This window comes from Trypanosoma grayi (assembly GCF_000691245.1).
Source record: "Trypanosoma grayi strain ANR4 Tgr_61_V1, whole genome shotgun sequence".
Taxonomy (NCBI): domain Eukaryota; phylum Euglenozoa; class Kinetoplastea; order Trypanosomatida; family Trypanosomatidae; genus Trypanosoma; species Trypanosoma grayi.
This window is the reverse complement of record NW_008825680.1, coordinates 1-14,967: the sequence shown is the minus strand read 5'-3', so window position 1 is coordinate 14,967 and position 14,967 is coordinate 1. Positions and strand designations below refer to the sequence as shown.

The following is a 14,967-nucleotide window of genomic DNA, read 5'->3' as shown; positions in this document are numbered from 1 at the left end:
AGAAAAAAAAAGCAGAAAAAAAAACTGTGTCGGTGTCCGGCCTTACGGATGGAAGGCAAAAATAAGAGATGTTGAGGAAAAAAAAGGGGTGGCGTACGTGGAATGCGGGATGAACACTCCAGGGCGCACCCTGCGCCGGCTGCAGTGTGGGACTCACCCAGCATTCAGGCGCTTGGATGTCCATCATACCTGTTGCTTGTGTATCTCGTTCTGTCTGGTTCGGTGTGGAAACAGAGATGTCTTCAAAGAAACGAGAGCAACTGTCATTTGTTTTTGCGCACCATACCTGCCAAGAGTCTCGTGGCTTTCAAACGTTTGCTTTGTATTTCTTATTTTGGCGCGCGCGCGCTCTCTCTCCATTTGTCTCTTTCTCTTTGTTCCCCCCCCCCCCCCNCCCCCCCCCCCGCATCTCTGGGTGGCTCTCTCCCTCTGTGTGCAGTAGCAGGGTCCAGGATTCAGTGGAGGTGCAGAAGGCACGTAGGGAATGGGCGACACCACAGGATCTGGCGTCCTACGCCGTGCCTACACGCGCAGCATGCCCACTACGCTGCGCCCGCTGGCACTGCTGGAGGAATCCATGGCCGATGTGCGAGCACAGTGGCACGCAGTTCTTGCAGGGATCTCGCCGGATGAGGAGAACACACCAGCCATCGAAGTGAGGGCGGCGCTTCGTCAAGTGGAGCGGCTTGCAAGTCAACTGAAGGCAATCAAGCAGGAATTGGTGCCGCAGATAAATCACGTTACAAGTCAGGATGTCTCCGAGGAGTCATTTCTCCATTATTGCACCTCAGCAGCAACTGCGGCTGCTCTTTGCGGCACTACACAACACGATCGTGTTCGGCTGACACGACTGGCAGCGTGTGTGTGGGTTTGGTCCGTGTGTGTGGCGACAGTTTTGAACGATCTCGAACTGCTCAGCGGCAGTCTGTCGTTCGCAGCCACTTGTGGTCTCTTTGAGGGGACTGTCGAAGAGGCAATCACCAGTGAAGAGGAAGCCTATGCATTTTTCTTTGGCAAAACAGCGAGTGGCGCGACCACGTTGCGTGACAGAGATGTCATGCTGGTTTGTGAGCTTCTGTACCACTTGTACACGAGAAATGATGCAGCAGCTGAAGTGGCGGTTAGGCGTATTACGGAGCTGATGGACATCAGTGGGGAGCCGAGTGCATACCATCTCTACATGGAAGATGTGCTTGATGATGTCACACGAATGGCTGTGTGGGTGGCGACAGAGGACTATGGTGCACTCAACGCCTTTGTCACAGAGGCCATACTTGCAGAGAAGGATGGATGTGGCTCTGTGCCACCACTCGTTCTCTTCTTCACACAAATGATGCTCGACAACGTTGTGCAGCGACAGTTGGTGCAGGCCGGCTTTCAGAATGCGTGGCGGCCCGTTGTTGGTGTGGAAGCGCCTGCAACTGGCAGTATGGCAGAGCCGGTGGAGTGTCGCGATGCGTTACGGCACTGTGCTGTGGAGAGCAGGAAATTCCTGGTGTGCCGGATACTGCAGTGTGAGAGTCTGCCACCTCGTGGCGCCTGGCCTTTTCCCGCTGATTTTGCCGACAATTACTTCCGTGTGGACTGGTGGGCCCGTCACGAGGCCAGCTGATCGTGACGGTGCATGCGGTGGTCGAGGCTCACGGGTCTGAGATGTGGGGATGAGAAAGAAAGGAGGCTGCTTCGCTTTCCCACGTCACCGTAGCATGTTCATTGTTTCTTGTTCTAGTGTTGGTCAGCTTCATCTTTTTTTGTTGTTGTTGCTCTCTTCTTGCGCCTCCCGGTGGGGCAAAGGGAAGGCGGAAGTAGGCAATGTCGGTGGAGCTCTGCGGCGCTCTCCGCCCGTCCCTCAAGGCAAAACTACAGAATGCCGGTCTGCTTTGGATCGACGACATCTGCCGCCTAACGCTGGGAAGCGCTGCAAGCGGGAGAGTGGATGCGCATAGTCTGCAAGAGCGCGGCGTCAGTGCTGCTGACCTCGTACAACGTTGCCCCAAACTCACGCAAGAAGAAGCCGTTGAAGTTCTGCGGGCAGTTGCACCCCTCTATAGGGGAAGGGATCCCGCAGCGAGCGACTACTGCGTTCCCCCTGCCATCTATACCCTGCAGGATATGCTGGAGCTCGAGGAGGACGAGGGTAGCGAGAGAGTCACGACCTTCTGCAAGAGCATCGATGTTCTTCTTGGTGGCGGTGTGCCGGTTGGCGCCGTGACGGAGGTGTGCGGCCCACCAGGCGTCGGGAAGACGCAGCTTCTGATGCAACTCGCGGTGAGCTGCGCGCTTCCAAGGGAGTTGGGTGGCCTGCACGGTGCATGTCTGTTCATTGACACAGAGGGAAGCTTCGTGCCGGAGCGCTTCCGTGAGATTGTGCACGCCGCCGTGTTGCAGGTGAAGGGTGTCATTCTACGGCAGGAGGCCGACGGTTTCGGCAGCGGAAGCGTCACAGCTTCGGAGGCCGAAGGCGCGACGGCACTCACGTCCTCGAGCGGCAGCAGCATTGGCGGTGTCGCATCGAGCTCTCCAAAAACACGCAAAAGAGGGCGGACAGAGAGCGCCCGTGTCTCGTTGGCTGCGTCAGCTGCTTCCTTCACGGTGGACTACGTTCTTCAGCAAACGCAGTACATTCGTTTACTGGACGTGGTGTCGCTGATGGCATTTTTGAATGTTCTTTCCGACTATCTCACATCTCATCCGGCGATTCGAATGGTGGTGATTGACTCCATTGCGTTCCCGTTTCGCTCATTTACCCAACTTGGTGGTCATCAGCAGGAGGGTGGGGCGGCAGAAGCTGGAGGCGACGCCAGCTCCGTGTCGGCCAAGCACCTCGTTTGGCAACGGTCGCGCCTTCTGTTTAGCTGCGGACAGTTACTGCAGCGATATGCAAGAGAAAAAAAGCTCTGCGTCATTGTGAGCAATCAGGTGACGAGCCGCACGGTGGAGAGTAACGCGTCAGAGCCTAAGCGAGTCCTTGTGCCCGCCCTTGGGGACTCGTGGGCGTACGGTCTTGCGACACGCATTCTGCTCACGCAACAGCACGATACGGTGCTGCACGGCGATGCGGGACGGGGGAAGAAAGAGAGCTGCCATGAGAACGTGGTGTTCATCGAGGCACCCGTAAGCGGTGGGCTTGAGGGCGGCAGCGTCGTGAATGCCGTCCAGCACCGCGTGGCACGCCTCGTGAAAAGTCCCACGCAGCCACGTGGGCAGTGCTGTTTCTCCATCAGCCAGAAGGGTGTGCGTGACGTGCTTCGCGTGTGGGCGTAAGCCGCTGGCGGTGTTGGCAGGGAACTATTCTGTTTTTTTTTTTTTTCCTTCCTTTGTGGGGTGGGGGGAGGAGGACTGAAGGCTCACCGCCACTTACTCAATTCCCTTGACAGATGCTTCGCGTGCGTGTGTACTTTGTCTCCATGTGCTGTCTGCGTGGAGGCAAGAGGTTTTGCTCTCAATTCAGTGGCAACCCCCTCCTTCACACTGGTTTGCGGGCTCTAATGATGTTTTTCTCCTAGTGACGAACAAATACCCCGCATAGTGCGCTAACAGAAGCAGCAGCAAAACTACCAGCGGTCGCAGCTGCTGCACTGGGACAGCCTGTGGGCGCGATGGGGCAGGCAATGACTGGCGAGCAGCAGCAGCAGCAACGGCAGGAAGCAGAAGAGGTCCTCTGCGTGAAGCCAGAAGTAGTAAAAGCCCCTGCGCTGCCTCCGTACGAGCAGCAGGCCGCAGAATTATGCGAGTCGTATGTGCGACAGATGCGGATTGTGCCGCCGCTACTCCGGAGCTCGGCGGGTCTGGGGCCTGAGCCGTGTACCTCGGAGCCAACGCTCTTGGAGAGCATTCAGCGTCGTGTGGCATCGCTGGTTGTGCCCCGCGTGGGGCTGATGGAGCAGGAGGCGCTGCAGCAACAGAAGGAGTTGAGATGGGGCGTCGGCGCCTCCCAAGTGCCCGCAAGCAACTCAAGAAGTGCACTTGGCCACGAGCTGCACGAGTTCGCAGCTCGTTTCAAGATCGTCCGAGATAACGCCACTCAGCAAGTCGCCGCGGAGGCCCTTGAAATTGACGTGGCGCTTGAAGAAGTGAACAAGGGGCTTGACGGCCTGCAGCGCGAGGCTGCCAAACAGAATTGCCTAGCTGAGGTGTACGAATTCGCTGAAGGGGAGCGACGCGCACTGCAGGATGAAGTGGCCACGTTTGACAAGTTGCTGCGGGATGAAGTTCTTGTACTGCTGCAGGATGTGTGGTCGCTGCTGAGCGACACGGAGCGGGCCGCCGTTCAGGCCGACGTTGACGCGCGAGGGTCGCACCCTTCGTAGAGTTTCCGCGGTTTCTTGTTTGCTCGTTTGCAGAGTTGCGTGTGCGGCGATGCGGAGACTGCTGCCCGGCCCGCTCCTCATTCCCCATTCCCCCCAGGTGTCTTCATTATGCATCGCTGTTCTCTCTTTATTTCTCTCCCTGCCTGCTCTTAGTAAGTGTGTGTGTGTGTGGGTGTGCAGCTCTTTCTAGGTAGCGCATGTCTCTGGCGGACGTCTTTCCCTTCTCGCACGCCACCGGGCACATCTTCTCCACGAGCGAACGCGTTGCGCTGTCGACGTCGCTGCCGTTGCTCATGGAGAAGAGTAAGCGCCGCACAATGGTGGTGTGGGGAAAGGTGTATGGCTACAAGAACGACTACACTATCGTGCAGGCCTTCGACGACGACCTCGTCGCGCCGCCGGTGATCTACTACTCCATCGACGAGGGACTCTCGTTCGTCTACCTCGGCACCGCCGACTCGCTGATGGAGCGCAGCGTCGACGAGGCGCAGAACGCGAAGCAGAAGCAGCTGCTCATGTACAAACTGCGTGGCCCCTTCATGGGCGACCCGTCGTATGAGTACCGTGTCATTGACGACCAGACCGGCAGCACGGCGAGCTACAAGGAGTCGCTACGCCTCGTGCTGTTCATCGAGGCGCACGACTATCACTGCCGCGTCGCGCCACGCGGGGCGTATTACCGCGAGCTGCGCAACGCCACGCTTCCGGCGGAGATCAAACGCAACACCGGCTTCGTGGGTCTGCGCCGTGCCTACGACGAGGCGCTCTCGCTTCGCAACTACTACCACCTGCGGGCGGAGAACCCGTACCTGAAGCTCATTGAGCGCAACGAGGGCGGGCTGCTGTACGAGAAGTCCGGACTGGAGCGGCTCGAGGAGGATCAGAACCTCGACGCCGTCTTCTTTCCAATCAGCGACGATCTGCCTGGTGGTGTGTGGCGACTGCGCTACGACCCGGTGCACAATGTCGTCCTGGGCATGAGCGCAAAGTTTGTCGGCTCCGTCTTCTACCACGTGCCGGAGACAAACAAGTACGGGACGGTGTACATGGGTGACGGCAACATCAACCACGACGTCGCCTTTGAGATTTAAAATAGAAGGTGGAAGATGGGGAGACGGCAACGTNTACATGGGTGACGGCAACATCAACCACGACGTCGCCTTTGAGATTTAAAATAGAAGGTGGAAGATGGGGAGACGGCAACGTATGTATTGCTGAAGCCTCGTTAGTGTCGTTATCCTAACCTCACTCTCACTTTCTTTCTCACCCCAAACGCTAGACGGTGAGTATGACGGATGTAGAGAAATGTTCCTGCTTATATTAAGGCGGAACGGTCAACGTTCCTTGGTGGAGAGAAACGGCAATGATATGGAGGGAGGTAGAAATATTATCTTGAATTGGCAATAGTCCTTTGCATGTTTATGTGCTATTACTGTTGTTATTTAGTATCTGCGCTGCCTTCTTCGTGATGTTTCTTGCCCTGCTTGCAGGTAAAAGGGTGTGGGGTCCTACATCGTGGAGGCTTCATCCCACTCCATCCTTCACACGCATTCGTGACGAAGTACACAAAGCAAAAGAAGCAGTAGGAAGAGGAGAGAAGGTGTGAGAGTCGAGCGGTTGAGAGAGAGAACGGAAAGAGAGAGAACGGAAAGAGGGAGAAAGAAAAACGATGCGGCGACGCACCATCGCACCGCTGGGATGTCCCCGTGTGGCCGTTGGCGCCTTAACTCTAACGGGAGCTTGTGCCCAGCAGCGCGGCATCACGACACGTGGTCAATTCAACCCTGTGCACAACTTTTCCTACGGCATGGAGCGTGGCGTGCGTGCAAAGGATGAGAAGTCCTTCGAGAAACTCATCACCAACCCTGGCCCGCTGCGTGTCGCCTACACGCCCGACTACCTCGACTGGCTTTACCGCTGTTACAGGGCGAAGGGCAAGTACATGGATGCGCGCGCCGCGGCGGAGAAGAAGTTCAGTGGCAACCTCATCAGTAGTCAAGCGGCGGGAACCGCGGCGTCGGGCGATCTGCAGGAGCGGCTGCCCGGNAGAAGTTCAGTGGCAACCTCATCAGTAGTCAAGCGGCGGGAACCGCGGCGTCGGGCGATCTGCAGGAGCGGCTGCCCGGTGCCCCACCACCGGGAATGTTTTTGCGGCCGCCGCACTCGTTCCGCCGCCTCGCTGGCGAAAGGAGGCGTCGGTGCGCGCAGCAGACACTTGACGAGGTGGCCAAAGCACAGGGAATGCTCGATCTCTTTGAGCGGCAACCGCAATTCCCGGTGATCCACATTGACTCCTGCACCCGCTTTCACCTCGCTGAGCTGTTCAAGGAGATGGTGCTGGAGCGCTCTCTTGATGCCACCTCTATATGGGACAGGGCGTTGTTGTACCGTGCCATACTGTCGGAGCGGAAGCTGTCCTATCCATCCTCATTCCGCTACGTGTTCGAGGCTGTAGATGACACGGTGTTTGCGCCAAGCGTGCGGAAAGAACAAGTGGAGCGGCCTGATCCCCTTGCGGCGAAATGCCCCACGATGGAGGCGTACCAGTATTTCCTTTATCTTGTGAAGAAATACTACATTGATAACGCCGTGGAGGCGCATGTTGTCCTGCGCTGCCACCGCGAGCCTAACGCAGCTGATCTGCTCTTCTCTAACCCACCGCCGAAGGATGATGCGGAGGTGCGGCAGGCGATCGAGGCCCTACAATCAGCGGTGACGGATCGTGCGCAATCAGTTTCTCCTGCTGCTAATGATTCTTCGAGCAACAGCAGCAGCAGCAATGGCGGCCAACACGACCCTTCTGGTGCCAAGGAGAAAGACAGGTTCCGCCGATTCGCGCCGCCGAGCTCGTACCCGCCCATTGACGCGCTGTGGCGGTGCGAGGAAAATGTGCCGCTCCTCAAAGTTCTCCTCTTTGGTGAGTTTAACTTGATTGTATCAGAGAACCCGTTCGTGAAGTTCCCCACTGCACACAGCTTTCTTACGAGGCCGTACTCCTCTGAGTCCTCGCGGGGCTTGGCGGATGGCGTGAGTCTTGCTAACGTGATTGCGGAGAGGCGCGGCCACCTGCTCCCACCGCTGCCCCGAAATCTGGCGAGCAGCATCGACGGCCGAGCGCAGGACATACGCCGTCTGCAGCAGAAGCACCACCGCGAAGACATCGTCAGCTTCCAGAAGCTGCTGCGGAGCACACACGCCGATGACAACCCATCGACCTTCTCCAGCTACTCTGACTGGAGTTACTTCAACCCGAGAGCCGTTCGGGCGGAAGAACGCGACAAACTCACACGGAAAGGCATCGACGCTCTGAAGGACTACGACTCCGCGACCGAGAGCATTTATCGATGCGGCTTCGAGGATGCGCAGGCCAACAACGCCCTCCGCGTGACGGAGAGCGAGAGTATGATGCCGTCGTATCTGCCGACGCTGCCACACTTCGTGTCGGTTATCAAGAAGGATCCGCACGTTTCCTTCTTGACTCATGTGGGTCTTCCAGACAGAGGCGTGAGTGCAGAAGCCGCTGCAAAGCGCGATGAAATTGAGAGGCGTATCTATCACCTCGGCCGTGCGTTGTACCACACAGCCTTGGAGTACCACAAGGAGACGGTGCGGCGTGTAAACCGACAGAAGGTCAACGTCGCCGCATCGCTGCTGGATAGTTTTGTGGAGCAGGAATGGGCTGCTGTGCTGAGCGAGAGCGAGGCGTTGGATGCTGTGTCTGGGCATCCCCCTGTCCATAACAGCAAGGCCGACTTGGCACGCCGCCTGGGCCGCTACATGCCGTTCGCGCGTCGCTCACTTGACGAGAGTGGCTTCCCGACGGACGCCCGAGCCGACGACTACGCGCGGTGGATGGCGCCCCCAGTCGTTGTCAAGGGAAGAGCGTGAGGAGCAGGAGCAACAGTAACTGCTTCTTCTACTGCATGGAAAGGAGAGGAGGGAATGGCACAACATGTGTTCCCACCGACGCGCCCCCTGTCCCTTTTTATGGTGTGGCGTGGTGTGGACACTCCTTCACCCCCCCCCNTTTTTTTTTATTTTGGTTTTGCTTTGATTCCTTTTCAAGGCCAAAGAAGTCATTCAGTTACGCAAGGAGAGCAGAGTGTTGTTTCTGTTAGCTCACCTGTCTTATACACAAGAAGTTTCCACTCCACTGATTGGCAATGCAGGAACTGGACAATTGTATATCTCGCCTGACTGGCACGAATCAGGATCACCTGCTGGCGCTCCTTGGGGACGGCAGTGATGCCGACAAGACGTCGCTCATCCAGCAGCTCACTAAGGATCTTCCGGGGGTTGATTTTCACCACCTTAACGATGTCCTGCTCGACAGCATCCGGCTGTCCAAGACGGGAAGTGTTGCAGTGATTGAACCACCGCCGAAAGATTTTCTCCTTGACGTACCGGCGGAACTACGGAGCAAACCAGGTCATATCGCAGAGTTGGAGACGCTAGGCTANTTCTCCTTGACGTACCGGCGGAACTACGGAGCAAACCAGGTCATATCGCAGAGTTGGAGACGCTAGGCTACGAGGCCATTCATTTGGGACACGTGGCGTTCCTCATCCTTGCTGGAGGTAGTGGCACACGCCTCGGTGCGGACGCCCCCAAAGGCTTCTTCACATGCGATGGACTGCAGCAGAAGAAGTCGTTGTTTCAGATCCACTGCGAAAAGCTACGCCGACGCGAGGAGGTGGCAGCGGCACGCTTTGGGGGCAAGCCGTCAGCGCGGATACAGCTGCTGGTGATGACATCCGCACAGAACGACACCCAGACACAAAAGTACTTCGCTGAGAACAAGTTCTTTGGACTTTCACCGGACCAAGTGCACTTCTTCAAACAGCTATCCCTTCCGTGTTACGAAGAGGAAACAGGGAAGATCCTCATGGAGTCCTCCGGTCGCATGTGCCTCGCGCCAGGTGGAAATGGAGGTGTTTACACAGCCTTAACAACGCCGCCACATGGTGAGAAGGAGTCCGTGCTGCAGCGCATGGAGCGGATGGGCATAAAATACGTGCAGATAGGCAACGTGGACAACATGCTCGCAAAGGTTGCGGACCCAATCTTCATTGGCTTTGCGGTCAAGGAGCACGTGGACGTGGTGGTGAAGTCCAGCCCCAAGACGTGCCCGGAGGAGTCTGTTGGTGTGTTTGTGCGCGCTGATGGGGAGTGGGGCGTCGTGGAGTACACTGAGGTTGGTGAGAGGGCCAAGGAGGTTAATTCGGCAACAGGCGAGCTGCGCTTCAACTGCGCCAACATCTCGTGTAACGTCTGCAGTGTTCCTTTCCTTCGAGTCGCGGCGGAGCACATGAAATCATTCACGCGGTACCACATTGCGCGAAAGAAGATCCCCACTATTAATGGACCCACCATGGGTGTCAAACTGGAGGCATTCATCTTTGATCTGTTTCAGTTCGCCAAAGAATGTGGCAGTGATTCGGCGCAAGGTGGAGGATTCCGTATCATGCAGGTGGACCGCAGCGAGGACTTCGCCCCAATCAAGAACGCCGAAGGTGCGACGAGCGACACGCCGACAGAGGCGGCACGACTCACGTTGGCGTTGCACAAGCGCTGGCTAACAGCAGCGCTGCAGGCAATCGCTGCGGCTGGTGGCGCCGACGCGAAGGATGCAACGGCGGCGCTCGCAGTGCTGCAGCGTGACTCCGTCTCGGTGGAGGTGTCGCCGCTTGTGTCGAGCGGTGGGGAGGGACTCGCACCGTACCTCCCGCGTGTTATTCAGCAACTGCTTTGCGGGGAAGGTGAGAAGATTCTCGTTGACCGAGAGGATGAGCATGTAATGGATAGGTCGAACATCTAAGAATTCGAAAAAAACACGCATCAAGTCAATCCACAACACGGCGTGGGATTTTGTTTCTCACTTTGTTTCATCAGCTGGACTTTTTTTTTTTGGCTGTAACCGATGGGCATGCCTGGGTGAGTTGATGTATAGGTCTAGCAGCATCGTAGCCTTTCAAACTGGATTCTTTTGTTTGTGTTGCGTTTGCGGTTCTTTGCCTTTCGTAATGACTCCGTCTTTTCTTGTTGTTCTTCGCTGTTTAGTTGGTCTGACGACGTGGAAAGGCACACACACACACACACAGGCAGCGTTCACTGACGAATGGCCGTTAGAAACACCGAGAAAGAGGCGGGGCGCCGCAGCGGCGGTAAGGTGACTCTGAAGCAGGCGCGAAAGGGTGCTAACCTGAGCCGGCAGAAACTCTTGCAGCTGCGGCGCCAGGCCCTTGTGGCGAAGCGGCAACAATCGGAGTTGCACAAGGCAGAGGTGAAGAAAGCTGTGGCGAGGCGTGTGCATGCGGTGCAGAACAAAAAGACACACAAGACGTTCGATCACAACACCCTTCAGTGCGTACAGGACGGACTGGTGGAGTCTATTCAAGGCCTCGGCGAGGCCGTCACCCCGCTTTCGCTCTTCATGGCCGCCTACACCGCACTGTCGCGGTCACCAGACAAGCATCACATTCCGTACATCCTCGCAATCATGTCAGCCTGCGCCCCACGTCTGAGTCAAGGCGTGCTGCTGCACCAACTGGAGCATGCCATTACGTTGACGGAGCAGGTCATCGCGGAGAATGCGGCGAGTAATCACCTCGTCGTGGTGAAGGCGATGAAGTTTGCCCAGCAGCTCCTCCTTTCCGTTCAGACACCTTCAATGGCGATCCTACGGGTGTTTTGTCGCCTGGAGCCGAGCAAGCTGCAGGTGGACACAATGAAGATGTATGTGGTGGCGTTCCGCAAACTACTTGAGTGCGCGGCGCTCTGCAACACCGACGGTTTATCACACTCGCATCCCACGAGAGACGCCACCAGTGGTGCGTACAAGCTAAACAACAATCAGAAGTTCTTTGTGGAGGCGCTGCCACGATTTGTGCAAGTCTGTGTCGGGAATTTCACAGACGCCCCTGTCAGTGTCGTGTCGACCACAGTGGCCGAATTTACTGGGCTTCTGCAGCGTACGCTGTCGCCGTACATTGTGGAGTCTCTGGAGGGGCGGGAGATGATCGAAGGCATTGTTTCAAACCAGCTGCTGGAGCTGCTGAAGCCGCACCACCAGACGTACTGGGGATACGCACTCGACCTGTTCGAAACGCTTTTAAATCGGCTTAATTACCTTAAGCGCACACCCGCCGGTGATGCAGTGGCGTTCACTAAGCGCTTTCCCTCATTCCCGTTTCTCCTCCGCGTCCTCAACAAACTTCGCGCCATGGACGACACAAAACTGAACGGGAAGATTGAACGGGTGATGGTGGCTATGGGGAATGGTATGTCTGTACGGGAGTTTGTAGAGATCATCCCGTTTGATCCACGCCGGGCGTATGAAGTGGAGGTGAAGGGCGGCAGTGCCGCCGAGGAGGATGAGGCATGGGCCAACAGCTACGTTCTGAACGTACTTCGTCGCATCGCTTCGCATGACTCGTTGCCGTTCTTTGTCGAGCACTTTTTTCCACTCATCCAGTTTACACGCAAAGTGGCCCTGGAGTATGAGAAGCAGCAGCAGGCGGAGCTCGCGACCAAGTGGATGGCGCTGCTGCAGCAGTACTGGCGCATTGGCGTCGGCTTCTGCCACTATCCGCGAATTGTCACGAGGGATTCGTTCCGCGACGTTGCGAAGCAGCTGGTGGGCCTTCTCTCGCATCCACTCTTCGTCAACACGGGCGCCACAGCGCTACATGTCCTGTGCGACGGTTATCACGAACTTGCAACAGCAGCCTCCCTCGACGATGATGACGACGACTTGGATGGCGATGATGATGATGATGATGAGCGTCTCGTGGATGATCAACGTGAGCCACACGCCGCTCGTGGCAACCGTTCCCTGCCCCAGAAGAGCAGCCTTGAAGAGGACACTCACTTCCTTGCGCTAAACGACCCTACGTGGAACAGGCATGTCTACCACGGCATCTCGCAAGAGATGGCCAAGGATGTGTGCGAGAACATCATTTCGAAGTTTAGCGCAAACATCATGCCGAAGCTTTGCAACACGTTTGAGGAACACGACTCGACGGCGGTTTTAATGGCCATTCAGAGCTTTTCGCGCGTCTGCGCTCCTGAAGTCATGCAAGTCATTTTAAAAGGTATTCTCGACCTCGGCACGAACATTGCGTTGCAGGCGCAGCAGAAGGATCTTGTGGCGGAGAAGAAGGCGAGCCATGCACCACTGGCGGGGAAGCGGCGAATGATACTTGACATCTCGTGTGCGGTGGTTGTACAGCTCCCAACAGAACACGTTGTGGCGCTCTTTAATGATATTATTGAGCCCGTGCTGCTCGACCCAGCGCCGAACTCACGTCTGCTGCAGAAAAAGGCATATAAGCTTCTGTACGCCATGTTCGAGCACCGCATCAAGGACATATTTCCGCTCTTCCCACGCGTCGCCGGTCTCCTCACGGTGGGGCGCCAGCACGTCACAATCTCAGGCACCAAGATGCGTCTGCGCTGTCTGGTGTGGGCGCTTGATGCGTGCAAGATGTACTACCCCGATCAGCTTGTCCCAATGATCCGCGCCGTGGTGGGTGAGACCATCATGCTTTCCCGCGAACGCTCTAGTGAGACGCGTGCCGCTTCGATGGACCTCGTGGAAAAGATGCAGCGGTATCTTGTCGGCGCCGGTTGCCCTGTCAACACGCTGCTGCATTTAGTGCTCGCCGGCTTCTCTGGGAAGACCCCGTGGATGATCTCGAGCACGCTTGTGGTGATGGCCAAGCTTCTGTATGTGACCCACCACGAGCTTCCCGAAGACGACCTCAACTCATCCGTTGCGTTAGGGATCCGCATGATAGAGTCCACCGAGTTAGACGTCAGGTCCGCCGCAACTATGTTCGCAAGAATGGTGCTGAAGCTGATGAAGCGATGCTCACGTGTGGCGGCGGCGGTGGAGAAGTCACTGTCCAAGCTTCTGCTCGCTATTGCCCTGGTGACGTCGCAGCCGCACGTGTCCAGCAACACACGCATGCAAATGCGAGTGCTGCTGGAGAAGTGCATCAAACGATTTGGCTTTGAGCGTCTCGAGCCGATATTTCCTGTTGGGTCGAAGAATTTCCTCCGCTATACACATAAGATGATGAAGCGCGAGCAGAAGAAGGAGGAACGGGAGCTCAAGAAACGCGTTGGTGAGAAGAAGAATGAGTTTGACCGGCTGTTCCTTGGTGTGGCGATGAAGGCCGGCTCAAGGGACGATGCGGAACGCGACTTGCTGCAGGCAGGTGCCCTCACAAACTTTGTCTCCACGCACGCCTCGCCGTCATTCTTCGCCGGGGATGATGCCGATGACAGTGGCGACGAACTTGACAACATGCATCTCGAGTTCAACAACGGCAAGCTGCACATCATGACCGTCGAGGAGAAGCAAAAGCAGGATGACCGCAAGCGGCGGGAAGAGATGGCGGAACGTCTGCTGCGCCGCAACAATGGCCTGATCCACGCCGACGCACTCAATGAAGGGGCAGTGGGGCTGCGCGGCAAGCGGACCCGCACGGAGACGGAGGACTTCGAGAATGATGAACTCCTCCTGCGCTACGGCAACAAGGTTAGCAAAGAGGCGGCCCAGCGCGCCACTTCGGCAGCAGAGAGCCGCGTTGGCCCTGGAGCAAACCAGATTGAGAGGCTACGCGACCAGAAACGTGAGAAGCGCGAGCTTAAGCGTGCGCGTGTGGAAGAGGACATCCGTAAGGGCGAGGAGTTCGTTGGTACTGGCCAGGGAGATGTGCGGCGCGGTAATGTGGCGCCATACGCGTACGTTCCGCTCAACCGGCAGTACATGAATAAGCGGCATCAGCGCGAGGCGATGCAGCGGCTCGAAGTTGTGACTCACAACCATTTGAAGGGGAATAAAGCCAAACTTATGAGCAGTGCCAAGAGGAAGGCTGGAAAATGAAGCTGAGCGGCAAGAGAGCAGTCCGCTTCCCCCAGAAATTACGTCGGAGATAATAAGCACCACTCGTTCTAAAGGAAGGAGAAAAAACCTGCTTTGCACCACTACTACTACTACTACTATCACCCTACTCGTGTAAAGGTGCTAAATACGTCTGAGCGGTGACACATCTCAAAAAAAATTGGTGAGAAGCGTTTCACAATTATTTATTAGCCAATGATGTGGCCTTTGTTAGTTGTTCTTTGCTGGCTCTTGCTTTATCCCACTGTTCCTATTAGCTATCAGAAAGTACCGCTGTCTAAATCTCGCACAGAAGAACAACTACCCAAGGAAAATGGAGGCATATAAGGAACTCGAGAAACTCAATACGAAGATCTACCGGTTCAGGCACATGCTGAGCCTCGCAATGTGGGATGCCCGTGTCATGATGCCACCCAAAGGTGCTGAGGCTCGCGGCCTGGCTGTCGCCGAAGTAAAGAAACTGATTCATCAGCTGATCACAGACCGAACGGTTGAAGAGCTGATAAAGCGTGCGGAACAGGGATTGAGTGAACTGGGTTCTGTTCAGCGTGGCAACCTGCGTGAGATGCGCCGGGCATGGGAACTGGAGAATCTTCTCCCGGAAACGTTTATCGAGAAGCGGGAAAGCCTCCTCGCAAAGGCACAGGTGGCATGGAAAACGTGTCGTGCCGAAAACGACTTCGCCGGCTTTCTCCCGACGCTCAAGCAGCTGATTGAGCTGTACCGGGAGGAGGGAAAACTCCGTGC

General features: G+C 56.6%; 10 protein-coding genes across 10 annotated transcripts; all 10 read left to right on the top strand.

Moving 5' to 3' along the window:
- Positions 1 to 484: 484 nt before the first annotated feature.
- On the top strand, positions 485 to 1,612 carry DQ04_00611090 (putative dynein heavy chain; the record flags this gene model as incomplete). Its single annotated transcript, XM_009309371.1, has 1 exon — positions 485 to 1,612. The coding sequence occupies one exon, from the start codon at positions 485 to 487 to the stop codon at positions 1,610 to 1,612; it is 1,128 nt and encodes a 375-aa protein (XP_009307646.1).
- A 200-nt stretch (positions 1,613 to 1,812) lies between these two features.
- DQ04_00611080 (putative meiotic recombination protein DMC1) lies at positions 1,813 to 3,264 on the top strand (the record flags this gene model as incomplete). The annotated part of the gene is made up of 1 exon (XM_009309370.1): positions 1,813 to 3,264. One exon carries the CDS (start codon positions 1,813 to 1,815, stop codon positions 3,262 to 3,264), a length of 1,452 nt encoding a protein of 483 aa, XP_009307645.1.
- Positions 3,265 to 3,599: 335 nt separating this feature from the next.
- Positions 3,600 to 4,310, top strand: DQ04_00611070 (helicase-like protein; the record flags this gene model as incomplete). Its single annotated transcript, XM_009309369.1, has 1 exon — positions 3,600 to 4,310. One exon carries the CDS (start codon positions 3,600 to 3,602, stop codon positions 4,308 to 4,310), a length of 711 nt encoding a protein of 236 aa, XP_009307644.1.
- Positions 4,311 to 4,507: 197 nt separating this feature from the next.
- On the top strand, positions 4,508 to 5,401 carry DQ04_00611060 (radial spoke protein Ci-RSP9; the record flags this gene model as incomplete). Its single annotated transcript, XM_009309368.1, has 1 exon — positions 4,508 to 5,401. One exon carries the CDS (start codon positions 4,508 to 4,510, stop codon positions 5,399 to 5,401), a length of 894 nt encoding a protein of 297 aa, XP_009307643.1.
- A 578-nt stretch (positions 5,402 to 5,979) lies between these two features.
- DQ04_00611050 (hypothetical protein) lies at positions 5,980 to 6,591 on the top strand (the record flags this gene model as incomplete). Its single annotated transcript, XM_009309367.1, has 1 exon — positions 5,980 to 6,591. One exon carries the CDS (start codon positions 5,980 to 5,982, stop codon positions 6,589 to 6,591), a length of 612 nt encoding a protein of 203 aa, XP_009307642.1.
- Positions 6,592 to 6,641: 50 nt separating this feature from the next.
- On the top strand, positions 6,642 to 8,198 carry DQ04_00611040 (hypothetical protein; the record flags this gene model as incomplete). The annotated part of the gene is made up of 1 exon (XM_009309366.1): positions 6,642 to 8,198. One exon carries the CDS (start codon positions 6,642 to 6,644, stop codon positions 8,196 to 8,198), a length of 1,557 nt encoding a protein of 518 aa, XP_009307641.1.
- Positions 8,199 to 8,473: 275 nt separating this feature from the next.
- Positions 8,474 to 8,836, top strand: DQ04_00611030 (putative UDP-N-acetylglucosamine pyrophosphorylase; the record flags this gene model as incomplete). Its single annotated transcript, XM_009309365.1, has 1 exon — positions 8,474 to 8,836. The coding sequence occupies one exon, from the start codon at positions 8,474 to 8,476 to the stop codon at positions 8,834 to 8,836; it is 363 nt and encodes a 120-aa protein (XP_009307640.1).
- Positions 8,837 to 9,057: 221 nt separating this feature from the next.
- DQ04_00611020 (UDP-sugar pyrophosphorylase) lies at positions 9,058 to 10,128 on the top strand (the record flags this gene model as incomplete). Its single annotated transcript, XM_009309364.1, has 1 exon — positions 9,058 to 10,128. One exon carries the CDS (start codon positions 9,058 to 9,060, stop codon positions 10,126 to 10,128), a length of 1,071 nt encoding a protein of 356 aa, XP_009307639.1.
- Positions 10,129 to 10,428: 300 nt separating this feature from the next.
- On the top strand, positions 10,429 to 14,202 carry DQ04_00611010 (ribosomal rRNA-processing protein 12; the record flags this gene model as incomplete). The annotated part of the gene is made up of 1 exon (XM_009309363.1): positions 10,429 to 14,202. One exon carries the CDS (start codon positions 10,429 to 10,431, stop codon positions 14,200 to 14,202), a length of 3,774 nt encoding a protein of 1,257 aa, XP_009307638.1.
- A 331-nt stretch (positions 14,203 to 14,533) lies between these two features.
- On the top strand, positions 14,534 to 14,967 carry DQ04_00611000 (carboxypeptidase; the record flags this gene model as incomplete). The annotated part of the gene is made up of 1 exon (XM_009309362.1): positions 14,534 to 14,967. A coding segment is annotated over one exon (434 nt), but the record flags the coding sequence as incomplete, so codon positions are not given.